Source organism: Drosophila ficusphila, unplaced genomic scaffold (assembly GCF_018152265.1).
Source record: "Drosophila ficusphila isolate 14025-0441.05 unplaced genomic scaffold, ASM1815226v1 contig_791, whole genome shotgun sequence".
NCBI classification, from domain to species: domain Eukaryota; kingdom Metazoa; phylum Arthropoda; class Insecta; order Diptera; family Drosophilidae; genus Drosophila; species Drosophila ficusphila.
Genome location: NW_025064737.1, coordinates 17,543,491 through 17,560,546, shown reverse-complemented (window position 1 = coordinate 17,560,546; position 17,056 = coordinate 17,543,491). Strand labels below are relative to the sequence as shown.

At 38.2% G+C, this 17,056-nt stretch overlaps 1 protein-coding gene across 6 annotated transcripts in view; it reads left to right on the top strand.

Annotated features, from left to right (window-relative positions):
- Positions 1-2,469: 2,469 nt before the first annotated feature.
- Positions 2,470-17,056, top strand: part of LOC108092065 (forkhead box protein O) — a 31,219-nt gene continuing 16,632 nt past the window's right edge. The window contains exons 1-4 of one of the 6 annotated variants that reach the window (XM_043208916.1): positions 2,470-2,549; positions 3,212-3,571; positions 11,182-11,515; positions 11,701-11,915. In XM_043208916.1, coding sequence (XP_043064851.1) covers positions 11,290-11,515; positions 11,701-11,915 — 441 coding nt within the window. In that variant the 5' untranslated portion in view covers positions 2,470-2,549; positions 3,212-3,571; positions 11,182-11,289. Of the gene's footprint in view, positions 2,550-2,580; positions 2,756-3,211; positions 3,572-11,181; positions 11,516-11,700; positions 11,916-17,056 lie in introns of those variants that run through there. The other 5 variants (XM_043208918.1, XM_017191529.2, XM_043208917.1 and 2 more) reach the window with 5 other exon arrangements.

The following is a 17,056-nucleotide window of genomic DNA, read 5'->3' as shown; positions in this document are numbered from 1 at the left end:
TGTCAAGAATATAAGAATAATAAAATAAGAGCTTTAATCTTTTGGTCTCATAATTTTAAGGTTTCTGCGAAGTATTCTTTTCAAGGGTACTTAAGTTTTTGTTGCTTTAGTTTGCTTAGTTTTTTGGCGCCTTTAATCTCTTTTGGTTGGCGCAGAAACTGGAGAATTCAAATATTTGAAGGAGCCTTCGTCGATTTCGTCACTTTTGGGGTTCCTGTCGAAATTTGGCGCGCAGTTTGAAACCTGAGTTAGTGGCTTGCGTGTCCAGTTTGTCAAATTTGGATGCGATTACGAGACGGAGACCGAGACGGCGTCAACCATTTGCCATTTGCCATTCGCCACGCGCCAACGCAAATGAAACGCCTTAAATACATTTCTTTAGACATCATTTTTTTTTTTGAGCTGGCAATTACAATCAAGTATTGGAAACTTTTGTTTGGAATTTTTTGTGGCGTGGGCGGCCTATTAACACTCTGATCAAGTGGTTCTAATAAGCTTTTATTTGATCCATCGAATAAATAAATTAGTGTTAATTTGATTCTTCAGCTAACACGTAAGTGTACACGTTTTTTTAATGCAAGTAATTTATAGCCTAGTTCCAGATGGAACTTACCTATACCAACGTACATATTACTTATCAAACTTAAGCCATCTTTATGGCATTGTAAAATATAACTATAGCAGGGCTTATCTTCTTGTTGTTCTCGCATTAGAAAATCCCTTTGTACACAAACACCATTTTGTTGTCATTCCTCGGGACTTTGGAGACACTTGGGCTAACAGTCTTTTGAGATTATTTAATAAAGTTTTGTTCTAAAACACGGATAAAATAAGTCCAAGGTACTGAAAAGATTTTGCAAAAATAACTTTTATTGTTGTAGCTGAAGGTAGTTTTTAATTAGCATGATAAATTTCAATAAATTTAAAACATAATAAATAAGTGACTTTATATGTCCCACTTATGCATTTAGTTGGGTTCAACGGATAAAGATATAAAAAGGTATACAAAATCGGAATTCAAAAGTGTGGTGACCCAATTAAATTATTTTTTCAAGATTCTAGGCTAGCAAAAATGCAGGTTAAATTCGCATCATTTTTGCAGAACATCTTCTCGGATCGACGATCGTTTCTAATCCGCCTTGGGAACGATCGAATTGGACATTAACTTTTGACGATCCATAAACTGTTGGTCCCCGGCCTTTGCGTCTAGACTTCATTAGCCGTGTAATGTTGCGGAATTTATGTGGCAGGCACATTAAAAAAACACCGATACACACTCACATGAACGGGTACCATATGTATATATGTATGTATGTATGTTTATTTACCGATATCGAGCCTAGGCGAAAACAGAAGAAGAAAAAAACAAACTAGCATCAGAGAGAGGTTTTTTTTTGGGGTGGGGGCGTTGGTACTTTGGTAATAAAATACATTCTTCCAAAAAGCTCCCATTTTAGCAGAGATGCGGGGAATTTTAAAATCCATATTCATATGCACAAATGTGCAGTGTTGGCATTATCAGTTGAATGCAATTTCGGGAAATTTTCCATCACATCACGAGACAATGAACGTAAGACAGAGAGAGAGCGAGGGACTCAGAAAGAGAGAGAGAGCGGACAATCGTGAGATAACAGCTGCCTTATCAGCAATGCCGACCGCACGACCGACCCACCCAAACGCCCCACAACCACCCACTCCCTCCGCCCAACCGCCCCCTTTCCTTCCGTCGCTTAGAATTTCGAGTTCAGAGCAGCGCAACCAAAATGAAAAGAAACAATTTAAATTCCAACTGTATAAAATAGGTAAACTATGGCTTTTACATATTTATTGATATTGAGCAGGCACAGAGGCGGCCACGAAAATAGACAAGAAATATTTTACTTGCAGGAGAGTAGTGATCAGCTCAATTTAAATGTTTATTAAAACATTGACTTCTTAAAAAAGTATACATATAAATCTTGCGGATACCAAAGTATCTTCTCGATTTAAAAGCGATGGGGCAAAAGACAACACCTAAATCTAAAAAGATCTTTAGAACTTGGAAAAACACCTGCGTTTCTTTCAGTAAGTAAATAAAAAAAAGTTTTTTTTTGATTTAGCATACCCCACTACCATTTCGCCCACCGCTGTTTGCGAATGTGTGTGTGTGTGTGCGAGTGCGCCACAAACATTCAGAAAAAAAACCATGAAGTGAGCGGCAAAGTTGAGGCGGTCTTTTTTAGCCGTGTGGAACGCAAGTGGATACCGAGAGCAAAGCTCTCCCACTCTCTCTTTTGGGGCTGCTTCGGAACGCACACACACATACGCACGCACCCCCGACCAACGAATAGACCGCCTTTTTGCGCCGCCAAACGAATGCTTTGGGCTTAGGTATGGGCTTTTAACGGACCGATGGACCCGAAGAGACTACCTTGTGCTCTACACGGCCTCGCACTCTCGTCCGTAATTCGTAAAATATAAAATCAGTTTCAGTTGTCAGTTTCGCATCCAACTAGAAAGCAGTTAACGAGTAGTCCGTGTTTTTTTCGCTTGCGGTTAAAAGCCACGAGGTCGTTCATCGTTTTCCTTTTCAGCAAACATACAGCAGAAATACACAGTGATCTTTCGGACCCTCTTCTTAACAAAAGATCTAAAAACGTTGAATCGTAAATTGCAAATCTGTCAAAGAAATGTGGAAAAGTTTACGGAATCATAACATGTGAATGTGCGGAACTCAAAACTAAAGCGTAGAAAGAACGCGTTCGTTTTTTATTCGGTATATAAAATAAGGGAAAAGCTCCAAAACGTATTATATAGCGATGCTTGGATGATCTTCGCAGTCACGTTGTACATATATGTATACATATACATATAAATACCATTAAAAAATACGTTACGCACACTACTAGCCCAATCGAATTGGAGTAAGCTCCGAAACGTGTTTATATTAAAATTTTTTACCCATTTGAACTTTAAACAACTTTTCGACTGCGCCGCTCGGTTTTCATTGAATTCTCATACGAATTCCAATTAAGTGTTGTGTGTGCGTCCAATTGGCATGAATTGATGACGTGACGTGATCGCGCGGCTTTCGCTCTCTTCTCTTCGGCACACACACACACATAGACAGTACTCTCTTTAATCGCGTGGCTCTTTCGCGCTCTTTTTATTTGTTTATTTTTATTGTTGTTATATATATCCTAATTTAACGTTTTTACCATATAATCTTTAGCTTAAGCAAAATCCACCGCCCAATAACAAGAAACCCAGTTTATGTGTGTGCGTGTGAGCAAGAAATTATGCCAGAAGAAATCTAAAAAATATATATTCAACCGCTAAAAATCAAGAAATCCGCACAAGTTTTGCTCAAAACAACAACACAAATATATACTACCAATAAAACAAACAAGCCCATTAAAAAGTGCAAAATAACAAGGAAAATAAAGTAAAACAGTGCCAGTTTCTAGCAACAACAACAACAACAAGAGAACGGCGATCAACAAATTCCACCGGCAGAATCAACAAATTAAATAACGCAGTCAACAAGGAGAAACGATTTGGCAAGCGATTTTACATTGCAAACTTTTGGCGGGTAAATAATAAATAATAACAAATAGGTGTACTTGTTGAAAGAATAACTGTCATCTAAGATTTAACTATTCTATAAAACAGATCTTAAGAAATATTTTTCCGTGTTAAAACCGTTCTGGTATCACCATCTTGATATTTGCAATTGAACCTAATAAAATACAAACATTAAAATACTTTGTGAATTGACAATTCATATAAATTCCAGGTATACAGTTATATGATTTAAATTTTTAGGTAAAGGAACTTGTTTCCTAAGAAAGAATAATTGAAAAGCTCTCACTATCAAAATTGATAAGATGATTTGAACCAAAAACAAACTGCCCTAGTAATTTACAATCGTTTCACTTTCAAGATCAGAACGTTAGAACCATAAAGTCAAAGCCGTGTCACGTTTCGTGCTCCAGTGCGTTCAATAGATGATCTTTCGGTTCGTTCGGTCTTTGATTAGTCCGTTTTGGTGTGTTACTTTGTTCGGAGTGGGCTGGGGAGATCTTAATTAGAGCACTGCTGATAATGGCTCTAAAAATAGAAACCCAGCGCCACACTGATAGCAGAAGTCGTAGCGTGTGTCGCTTTTAGAGTCCGCTGCTTATTTCTTTCTGTGTTTGCTCCCCCGATTTTCATATTCGACCAGTGAAGGCCGATTTTGCGGCTATATCGCCAGCGCATTATACGCTCACTGTTTCTATGTTTTTAAATAATTTTCGACATCTCTATTGGCATTGAAATGCGATCAGGTTTAATTTTCATAAATGGCTTGATTCGGTTAGATGTCAAAAAAGGCTCTTTTTCCATACGCTGATAAGGGTTTTATCTATCCACAATGTGCCAAGGTACAGCAGCTGATGGCCCAAAATATATACAACACACACATACATATGCCTATATACTTTGTCGTTGGTGTGGTTGTGGTTTTGTTTTATCATATCTCGAGTGTTTGTTGGCCACATTGGTGGAACGTGCCAGGTGATAAGAAGAAAGTGTGCAAAAGTTTGTCGAAAAAGCTGTAATTGGAGTGGAGAGACCGGGGAAGTAATTAATAATGGGACTACATTTTATAAGGAGAAGCTTTGATAAATGTTTTTTAGCGGGTTTGCTGAGTAATGCTGAGTAGTGAACTACTCAAGTAATTCTGTTATAGCTTTCAATGTTTTATAAAACAATTTCTTTGTATTAAGGATAGAGGAATATATTAAAGTTACTATTTTGCGATGACCCCAAAACGTTTGTAATGCAAATCGATAACAAAGTCAGATGATCGCATCCAAGCTTTCCATGCGTCAGCTGTCAATCGAAGATCGTTCTTGGGTGACTTCTCCATCGAATCGAATCCATTGCTCTTTAATTATTGTAATTAATTCTACAAACATTGTACAGGGCTTTGGCGCTCATTTGCATTCGCAGTCGCTGCATTCTGAACTATTGCACATTGCCTGGTCGGTCGGGCCTCTCCTTTTTCTGTAGAGAACACTCTTTTCTCTTTCTTCTCCTTCTCTGTCGCCCCAGCGGCGCGTGTTTCTCTCCTAGGCCCACGTGCCGCCAGATAACTGCACTTTCAATAAGCTTTTATTTGAATAAGCTTCCGCGATAATTGACTTAATAAATTATTAAATATTAACAGCGTAGAAAAAACCAGAATGCACTGACTGACGGTTCCTTGTGCATTTCTAAAGGCTAACTAATAGGAAAATTATGCAAAGCCGTTGCTAAAGTATTTTATCAGATCAGCTTTTCATAATTTAAAATTTACTATTAAATTGTATATTTGAATAAAATAAATACAACATTCGAAATAAAAAGATCTATCTTTTTAAAAAAATTAGTTTTATAAAAAGCACAAGAGGTGTAAAAATCACCGCTTATTGAAAGTGTCGCAAAAAAAGATTTGTTGTCCAAGGTTTATGTTTGGCATTGTCAGGGGGTTACGGTGGGGGTGGGGCCGTCTAACGGGGGGTTGGGGAAAGGGAGAGGGTTGCGATAAGCCGCTCGCCACAATGAGAAAGAGATACATGAGTACAGACAATTTTCACATGGCAACTAATTCTCTGGCTGGGAATGCATAAATATGATGTGCATTGCTTTTGCTTCAGCTCTTTATCGCTCCTTTATCTTTTCGTTTGCGTGATAAGAACGCAGTCAGGGGAAAAACTCCCGAACAAAGTGTCCAAGAGGAATTATGGAGCATTATAGAGTTCACTGGTTGATTGACATTGCTGAAATTCCGCAAAGTGAAGAAAGAAAAGTGAAAGATGTTGTGTTTATTCTATTAAATATTTCCTAAACGTTACTTTAATTGAACTTAAACAATTTGTATCATATGTATTAAACATTTTCAGAATAAAGATGATAACAAAGATCCTATAAATACAAGAATTAGTATGAAAGGCTAGGCATAATACAGTTGCAAATTTGAAGTTATGTATGATTAACTATAACAATTAATAATCCACCGATTATGCATAATTATTTATGGATTCAACCTGCAGAAAAGGAAGCCAAACCCCCGTCATATTGAAGTACTTTATCAGCAGGTTGGCCCATGACGAAGTTGATATTGCTGGAGTGCAATTCACTTTCGAGGCAAAGGTCGTTCGGTTTTTGGAGGGTGACAAAGCACACACATTGTGAGTGAGACCAGACCAGACCAGCAAGTGGGTTCGATGTGGCCTCGTCATCGGAACGATTATCGTTTTGATCATTATGATCATTATTATGGGGTCGCGAGGTACTCGACGGGCTTGGACCTGAGATCTTGGGCCTGGGGAACCGAACCTGGGCTTCGGGATCGATGTCGTCGCCGTCGTCGTCGTCGTCTTGATCTTCATCTCGAAGTCGGCTCATTAGGCAGGGCAGACCGGACCAGATCGGTTCAGACCATACCAGTTGTACGAATATCTCCCCACCGACGACCAGCTGTCAGTCTTGCTTTTTATTTTCTCTGTTTTGGGTTTCTGTCTTTTTTTTTCGCCTTTTTCTTTTCTTTTTTTTTTTTTTTTTTTTTTTTGGGCCGAGCATCGGGCCTTTTCTCGCATTGACTTACTTTGCTTTATAATCCTGTTTGACGGGTTGTGCTGGGGAGTAGATCTCTTTTACTTCCACATTGCTGAACCCGGTCATGTGTGTGAGGGGCAGGTTCCGGGGCGGCGAGGAGCCGAGATATACCTGAGATTCAGGGGCACTCAACGGTCCAGTCTCTCATGCTCGACACAAGAAAAAAAAAAAAAATCACATGGTTTTCGCTAAAGGCTTCAACGGACAGAGCATCTGGCGGACACTTTTCTGCCCGGCTTTGCGATCTTCAGGGGTTTGCTCCTGCTGATAAGCACAGAGTTCCCAGGGAAAGGGTTTCTTTCTACGATGGGTTGAACAAAATAATTAGGAATTACAAGTTCAAATAGTTTGGAGGAAATCGCAGATTATGCTAAACAAGTTTGGAAAGTGCTTAATGTTAATCGAATAAGTGAATATTAAGGCACTCATTTTTACTGATTAAGTGAAGGCCAACTAGGAATGGGAGTCTCTCCTCCAAAATATATACTACCTACGCCCCTGAATCCGCGACTTCTTGGCTGGCTTATCATTTAATCTGAGAGGCCAAGTCGATCCGGAACAGCTGCTTCATGTTAGCCTCGGCAGCGCTGAGTGCCACCAACTGATAGCCGAACTTTTGCTGTGCCACCTCGAAAAAAAGTGGGGAATAATACTCATACGCATATATTTAGTAGAACAGATGAGAAAAGTCGGGCGGAGCAGAGCGAACTATTGAAAGGCATTACGTAACAAGTGTGAGTTTATTTTTGTTTTGTTCGCTCTGTTGATCTTTCTTTACTCCGCTTTTCTTTTGATTCTGTTTTAATTTTTTATTATATCTTTTTATTGCCGTCTTTATTTAGTTTTCTTTACTTTTCTTTTCCTTTGTTTTGCCCTTCTTTTTTTTTGATTATTTTTTAAGATCTGTTTTTGCCATTCGATTTGGCTTTTTGTTTTTTCCACTCGCTTTCGTTTCGCTTTCGGTTCTATATTTCTAGCTATATATATTTCAACAGCTTTCTGAGGACCCCCACGTTTATTCTATTCATCTAGTTTTAGAATTTCTCAACTTGTTGCGCATCCCATAGCCACACCCCCTTCGAGAAAAAAAGGGGCCACTTGAAGATTTTCACCCTAGTGAAATTTTCGCCTTCGATCTGTTCGTTCGTGACATTGAAATACTTGGAAGGAATGCTGTGGGAAAATTTTTTGTGTACGCGCTCTCCCCAGTTTCCTGAAACCGTTGTGTAATTTTTGAAAATATACAGATGATATTCAAAGCCAAATTCCACATCCCACGCCGGGTTCTTTAAAGGTGATTTATGCTGGCCGCCCAGTTTGAGGAAATCGCCAACAAAACACGCTTCCCCAAATCACTCTATAAATTTCGCCGCGTTAATAAGCCTTTTGCGTTGTTTGAATTTTCATTAGAATATTATCCGATATTATCGCTAGTATCTGATTAACATAATCTGACAAGCTCGAGTTGTGCTCCATTGATCCCCCCGATCAAAGAAAAACACCTACGCAAATATGCGTCACCGAAATGCAAAGCAAATTTTACCTTACCCACTTATCTGATGTAATAAAAAATACACATGTTTGTCGAGAACCTGTCTTTAAATCCCCCAGCTCAACCTACTTAGTATATAGTGAGTATATATAGAGCGCTGTGACGCAGGAGATCGCATCAGGCCACAGATCGAGTAAATGTCATACTCAATCCATATTTTTTTTTTATTTGAGACGAATTGTCTTGTTATTGTTTACATTTTCTATGCTTTCCTATTTCTAGTTCTTTGTGTTTTTGTTTTGCTTCTGCCCCCTGGTTATTTTCATATAATGACGTGGTTGAATATTATCAAATGTTAATGCATATTATTTAATGTTTCGCTCGCCACTTTGCGACGCAATTTCTCTTGTTCGAAAGTAAGAAATAGATTAATATTTAAGTGCAAAATGCAAATAGAAATACTCGCTTACTCAAAGTAGTTGGCAGCCGGCAATAAGGGGCAGCAATTAGAATTTTACACTATTTTTGAAAGCAAAACATTCTGGACTTTAATGATACTCAGTAGATGAGAGCTGGACTATATTAAATATATTTGAAACAACATTTTAGAATATTATTGCGTTGTTCTGAAACGCATTAGCTTAGCTTATAGAATGTTTTAGCTTATATAAAAAATGTACATTTATTTAAACATATTGAAATCAGTAAACCTTTTGAAATGAGAAAAAGAGGGGAAACGAAGAGAAAGCGTTAATATTGTGACCCCAAAAGGGAATCAATGAACTTTGTTGCAGCTTGGAGAGCCTCTTCAAAACTTTTAAGATACAGATACAGCGAATATAAGAGTCGATCCCTTCTGGACTTAAAGTTACTACTAATTTCAGTTTGTTTCGCGAGTGTATTTCTGGGTTTCTTTTTGGCAGACTCATTAAATTTGCTTTGATTTTTGTTGTTGCTAGTGGCTTAGGTCAGGTTGGAATGTTTCGGTTAGTTATTTTGCTGTCTGGGTTTTTTTTTGTTTGTTTTTTTTTTTTGCGCTGGGGGCATTTTTTCGCATTCGCATTGCCATTATTTGCGGCCATAAACCTTTCGCTAGAAAGATATTATGCAATGACAAACGACGTCGCGCGACCTTATCTAGATACATTAGATACATTAAAACCACCAGCACAAAAAATATGAGCGGTTTTTCGAAAATTTCCGAGAAAGAAATAATGAGGTGACGATCGGAATGCTTTCAGGTAGGCAAATGTTTGGGTAGAGCGAATGAATGAACTTCCGTGTTCTCAAGGTAGTTCTTTGATGTCGAAGTCTCTTCCTTTCCCCTTCTCCCATTCTCGCAATCTTTCTCTTTCTCTTTGGCGCACCAAAAAAAAAAGTTGTATAAAAGCTGAATAAAATTGCCTCGAACGATCCTCACACACACACAGATACTAACTGGGGTTTCAGAGTGTGCGAGTGAGATGAATTTTAATTCAGATACGAGCTACGCACACTTTTCAATTTGTTTACAATTTTAACTTTAAGAGAACGAGCTCTTTTTTAGAGCTTTTTGCGCTCTTATTGTGGCGTACGTTTCGAAATATTTTAGCTGAATTTTTGGAGCAACGAAACTGGATTTTAATTTCGTATAAACTTTTACTTGAATTTCGAACCGTTTTGATAAGGTTTTTAATGCTGAATGTCTCATTGTTTTAAGTTTAAAATTGCATCAGACGATTTCCATTATCAGGTAAATTGATATATGTTCCTGAAATGACCAATTAAAATTTGACAATCCTAATGGTTTATTGCTTTGATTAATTAAAAAAGCTAGTTAATGTTTTTACCTAATTGATTGCTGTTCTGTAGAACTTGTTGCTCTTTGTTTGGTGTACCTAATTTTCGGTTAAAATTGCACCAGACAAACGTATCAAGGTTCGTGCGATGCTCGTTACGCCTGAATGACTTATCAGTTCTCCCATTCCAGACAGAGTCAATAGACCTATATATTTGAACAGATTAACAACTCGTAGGGAAGGCGAGAGAATGAGAGAGACTTAGCCCGGATTTGTGTAAGACTCTGGTTTGATTACCCAAACTTATACTATCAACAATTATTAGGGAATTGATAACTGCCGTCGCCGCCGCGCTAATTGAAATCGTTTTTTTCATTGCTCTGCTCATTCCATCTGTGTGCTAAATTTAGTCATAAAGGCATTTATAGATTTTATTAAAACTAATTGATTTCCATTTCCAAGCGACGACAACAAAAATGTGGAGCATTGGAATGCAAAGAAAATGTGCGAGGCATTTGAACAAGATCATAACCTACATTATCTCGTTTTTCCTCTCTTTTCCTTGGCTCCGCTGATAACGCTCTCTTATTTCCATTTAAGAGATTTTTCTCTGGGCGCTGCAAATGTTTAATCTTGTGATTTTTAATTTTTTTTTATTTCCGAAGAAAAATAAACAAATAAAATTTCCAGAAACTATAAACTTCTATTGATTTGATTGTAGTGCGAGCTGGTAGTAACTGGTACTAAAACACTTTTAAATTATAAAAACGTGTACTGTAAATCAACCGCAATCGGATTATAAAAACGTCACAGAATAACTGAATAATTTGTCCAACGTTTGTGTTCAATAACTTAAACATTAAACCGGAAGTTTCTAAGCTCGATTAAAAATTGACAAAAAAAGATAGTTAATACTGAAGATCATATCCGCTCTCTCCAAAAAGGTGATTAATCTAATCGTCAACTGCAAAATCGAATTGTCAATTATTTGAACGATGCAAGATCATTTGGAAATCGTTTTCCACATTTCGAGGCACGAAAACAATCAAAATGTAATTTTGAACGAAAAGCTTTAGAGACAGTTTGATGATGACTTGGCATAATCACAAAAAGTCATTTAAAATTCAAGGTTAATTTTTGGCTTACATTATCAGCAAAGCAAACACATCCGCTATGTTTTTAGAACCCGTGTTTTAAGATTTTTATGAGATTATTCTTTACCTCATATTAAAAATATAGAAAATGAATGTAAAATGCTGATTTTAAATATATTTTTCCTTCTGTTCTCAGGTGTCTTTTGATCGCGAACCCTTCCAACTACTTCTATTTTTTTGTGCGCTGGCGAGGAGAGCTTGAGGCACCGCAAAGCTGCAACTGCACAACGACCTTTTCTACCCCATGATGGACAGCTTCGCGCAGGACTGGCCCACGTTGACCCACACAGACAACGGCCTTGTGATGGACCAGCTGGCCGTGGGGGTGGACCTGCCCGTCGAAGTGGGCTTCGAGCCCCAGACGAGAGCCAGATCCAACACATGGCCATGTCCGCGGCCCGAGAACTTCGTGGAGCCCACCGACGAGTTGGACAGCACAAAGGCCAGCAATCAGCAGTTGGCCCCAGGAGGTAGGATTTCATATAAACTAGTGGGAAAATCATGAGGAAAAGTCATCTGGCGAGCAACTTTGTTTTAAATGGGAAAAGTCACATCCCTATGCTTCTCATAGGGATATTTTTTTGCTCTCTGTGATTTATTTTTTTCCCTCCCCTAATTAAAATCATATATATTTCTTTAATTTTTCCGAAAACAGACTCACAGCAGGCTATACAGAATGCGAATGCAGCCAAGAAAAACTCATCGCGTCGAAATGCATGGGGAAATCTATCCTATGCGGATCTCATCACGCATGCCATTGGATCGGCCACCGACAAACGACTGACTCTGAGCCAGATTTACGAGTGGATGGTCCAGAATGTGCCATACTTCAAGGACAAGGGCGATTCGAATAGCAGTGCCGGATGGAAGGTAAGTAAACCAATAAATGTGAATGCGTTTTCTATATAAATGAGTTGCAGAATTGCAAATCTTCAGGATTCAAGTTTTGAAACAATTTATAAACCTTCGCTAAATGTACCCTCGTAATTGGAGAATGATTCTTTGATGTTCTTAAAAGTTATAAAAACTCTAAAATTCTCTTTTCAACAATTTCCAAGCTTGTCCTCCGTGCACTTTCACATCTTTCACTCACTTAGTAAAATCTTCTTCTCGAAACTCCAAACTCCACTGGGTTTTTGTGTTGTTTATGTTTATTTTTTTGAGAGCTTTTAGCTTCGTCTTTTTACCCACAATGTTTGTTGGCTTTCAAATAACAATTTCGTTCACATTTCGCCGAGCAAACGGTCAAGTTCATGGCCAAGTCAGTCAAGTGGAGTGAGAGTGGAGATAAAGTGGAGCTTGTGTGTTTGGCTTTCATATTTCGTGGTCTTTTTTCGCTATTATTATGCAATAGTCAGTCAGCCAGCGTTGTTTTTTGTTGCCATTTGCATTGGTTTTTGTTTCCAGCTTATTTGGTGAGTGTGTTAACTGGCATCACATTTCTCACTGTCTTTGCTGGATTTCCATGCTTTTTTTTCTCTTTGGTTCACACAGTTTTGCAATTAATGCGCTTTTATCTTCGGATCGTTTTTCGTTTTGTTTACATCGCAGCATACGTAAATAAATAGACGCGTGCACAATCACATGCACGAGTACATGCATAAATCATGCTTGATTTTCATTTTCATTCAGATTCAGATACAGATACAGATACAGATACAGATACAGATACCGGTTCCCCTTGTTTGTTTTCCTTCTCGTAACCACTCTATTTAAGTACTCTTATGAATGGGTACTTCCTTTGGGTTTTCAGGAAGTCCCTTGGGGAATCATAGAAGCAATCGAGTCAACAAAAAATATATTTATTGTGAAATCAAAGTTAAAGTCAGGTTCTGCTTTCTTGTTTTCATTTTTTTTCGTACTGATAACATTTGCTTACATAGACAGTATTCGAGTATTTGTTTATTTATTCCATACGATCTTTTTTGCAAGTTATCAATAATCGCCAAAGTTCATTGACTCTCACCTCAAATTGGTGCTCTTTTTGGCTAGCAAACAATATATATACATATATAATTTCATAGGTATAACCTAGTTAAACTTATTAAAAGTAAATCGTATAGGTTGGAATTTCAGTGATTGCACTTCCTAGAACTCCTTCCGCTTATGATCGTCTGAGAATTCGTTATCCGCCCTATAAATCATTCGATCCACACTCATATTTCTTGGCGAAAACTGTGCGTCATTCACGTGATTGTTTTCCTTATCATTTTCGCTGATACTTCAATGCAAGAGAGCCCTCCAATATTTTCTTTGTTGGCTCTGGCTTTGGCTTTGGCTTTTTAGCACCTCGCTGTGATAAAAGTCCAACGGCAGTTAAAGAATGCGCTGCGCTGGCTACGAAGAAATCGAAGACGGCTCTTCGCCTGATACCCGAAACTTTATTTTGCGCAGACTGCGCGCTTCCAGTGAATTTCAGTCTGTTTTTGTTTTGAGTACATTTTTTCTTAGGGCTGTGAACTAATATAAGCATTATTTATATTAATGGTGTTGTTTATAATTGTTGTTGATGGCCGCTTTTTTGCAAGTATCACGGAAGTAGTCGGTCTGCCGTTTTGGGTTTTTTAGTGATTACAAATGGGAATAACAATCACTGTGATAAAGAAATTTATTCTCGCGTCGTAGAAAGCGGCATTTGAGCCTAGATAGAAACTTCTAGGAATGCGAAAAAACGTAAACAAGAATGCAATCAGTGCAGTTTTCAGAAGGATTAAAAGTCATGAATGACTAATTTTCTTATTAAAGGTGTTGTTTTAAACAAAAATGGGACGTTCAATAGTTTACTTTGAACACGTTAAACCTCCTAAATCTATAAAATTAAATTAATAGATTTAACAAGCTTATTATTAATGCATACATTATTATTTTCCATTCCAAACTGCTTTCCTCATAATATTCTTTGCATATTTGCCTTAGTAAACTCCTACACAAATATGGACTTATGGACTTGACTTATTTTTAAACGCTTCCTGCTCTTCTATTGAAAGGAAGAGTTCTCTGTGCGGCGCATTCCTTCATAAAGTTTTATGACATTTGCTAATTTATGCAACACGTTGCCGCGTTCCACCTGACACTTGCTTCCTTTTTCCCCAGTCTTTCACCCTGTCCACGTTCCTTGGTTTTTTTCTTGGTTTTTTTTTCTTTGGTGGCAGAGCTTCCTCCTTGAATAGTCGTCATAATAATAAAGAACGAAACGAGCGAAACACTCAAATGACATTTGTGGAATTTTAAATTTGCCACTCGACGGCTGCACTGCAAAGGCTTCCTCTTCCTCTTCCTCCGGTGGTTGCTGGTTGTATGTTTGGTGGTGTATGTGGTGTATGGTGGTGTATGGTGTTTGGTTGGTGGTTCGCTGGCTCGTGTCTTCATCATCGAACTCATCCTCGTCGCTCGTTTTGGCCATTGAACCGCTGCCAAGTATTTCTTTCTGTTGCTCTTTTTATCAATTTATTTTTGTGCGCCCAAAATGTTATTTTTATTTTCCCTGTTCTTTTTTTTTTTTAATTTTATATTTGCCTCTTTTAATTGGCAGCGAACCGCAGCGTGTTATAAATATTTTTTTGGCCCAACATTTTCGTGGTTTTCAGTCGGGCAGAGAACTCGTCGCGCTTTGGCAATTATGTTTGGAAATTTTCTGTAATTTATGACGGCTTCTTAGGTGGCATCCCACTATTTACGATGGGCTCATTTCACATTTCCTGATTTTATTGGGGAAGGCGTGCGGAATTTTACCCACCGACTAGCATGCACAGAGATCATGGGGGCGAAAAGATCAGAGATTATGGTGGAGAATTATTTATACATTTAATTCGATGGCGAAGGTGTTATAATGTTGATCTTTTGCCAGAATCAACTGGAAATTTAACGACCTTCTTGTGCGGAAAGTTCCCGATTTAGAACGATTGCTTGTAATCGGAGAGATAGCACAAGCATTATTGTGTAATATCTGAACAATGCAGGGCTTATAGTGAGAATGCAGTTTGTTCAGCACTCCGCTTGGCCACCTTTGTTAACTTTTGGCTTTACCAGTGGGTCTTATCGAGGCAATGGCCTTGCCAACAATGCACCAGAAACTGGAATATGGAAGAACCCAAAGTCGAGCGGCGAAGTGCGCATTACTCACTTAGTCACTCAATTGACCGGTGCAAGCCCTTTAAAACAATATAAATATGCAATAAACTAGGGAATATAACGGCATTCATTAACGTTTTGATATAGAAGCGCACATCTTGCGTAATCAATTTGACACTTGACAGTGCACTCGTGCACCCCCCTTCCCCCTCCCCCTGATCTGTGCTACATATTCCGCCCCATTTTCTTATTATATTTCCTATATTTTCTCTAGCTATTCACGCTTGTTAGCCGCGCATTAAGTATACGCATTGTTGGTCTGCCTGTGTTTTATTTTGTTTTTTTGCGGCGCATTTTGTTTGTTGTAAAGTGCATTCGAAATGCTCAAAAACAATAACAAGACACTGTTAAATCGAAGCGATATAAGTTTTGTGTTTTGCCTTGTTTTTATTATGATTATTTTGAATTTGATTTGGCAGGGGCGTTGAAATGAAACGTGCAAATACTGGAAATAATCAAATTCTGGCAAAAAGCAAATGCCACTGCGAATTGTGAATTACGAATTGCGAATTGAGAACTGCGAACAAGAACGCGATCAGCACTCTAAGATCGGCGGGCACATAATATTCGTTTATAAATAAGCATTAACCTTGCTCGCAGCAGACCATGCCGAGCTATTCGTGGTATTTATTTCTATTATTTCTATTATATGCATGCAACTCTCAGTCTCAGTCGGTGTGGCCCCACTTACTCTGCCTGCCGGCAACTGCGTAGTATTCACACGCCCCCTTTTTTCAGTGTGTTTTTTCCACCTCTCTCCCTCTCTGATTTTTTCTAGTTTTTTTTTTTTGTATTTTCCCTATGCTGATAGCAGTGGAGGCGACACGGAAGCAGCCGCGCCCTCGCTTTTCGTCACCATATAGTTTGCTTTCGAAATGTTAGTAAACAATTATTTCGCCAAAGGGGGCTCGAACTTACAGCCATAATAGTAAACCCTTCCAGCTGCATTACCCATTACTCAACAATCTAACGCGTAAAACGTTTATTCGATTGGATTATTTAATTTATTACCTAATATATTCGTCCATTTAATGGCGTTTATATAACATCCTAATGGATCAGAGCGGCGTAAAAATGTCTGATATCGTAAAAAAGATTCCGAGAATTTATACTTGAATAACTTGCTGGCTTTACTGCGCAATAATAATATATTATATTTAATTGCAATCATTTAATATTTTAATACATTCTTTATTTAAAAATAGATGGCCTTGCGTGTTTTTATTTTTAATAGGTTTAAAAAAAAATTAGAGCTGAGAGAAAAATATTACTTAATTTTACATATTTTATTAGGATTTATATTTTATCATTTGACCGACAGTGCTTTTAAAATGCCAACACGAAATCGTACATTATATCTGGTAATATTTTTTGGCATCCTCTGTCACCTTCAGTAATTTATTTCCGAGCATTTTCGGTATAACTGATGTTCCTGAGAAACGAGGCCCTAAAAAAGTTCGCAAATCATCAGTCAATCACGTAAACGCAAACACACTATATCTATGGTATATATACTGTATACGTTTCGTCTGACCTGTCTAGATCGTAATGGTTATAGTCTGGCCATTAATTATGCTGCACTTACAATGTGCACTCGGCATTTCGTTGAGTGAGGTTAGTGTGCAATTTACTGAGCGTTTTTATTGCGGCACGCCTGCAGTTGTTGTACTAATTAACACCACCGCCGCAGTCGCAGTAAAATGCACAAAAACTCACATAGCCGCATGCCACATGCAAATATGTATCTCTATAGACGAAAATTTATGTTTTTTTTGTTAGAATTTTACGATTTGAGCACGAAGCTGTCGGAATGCAAGTGGCACTCGGGCATGGCAGTCGACGGAGTCTGGCATTGCGAAGTGTCTGGCCCTGGGACATAA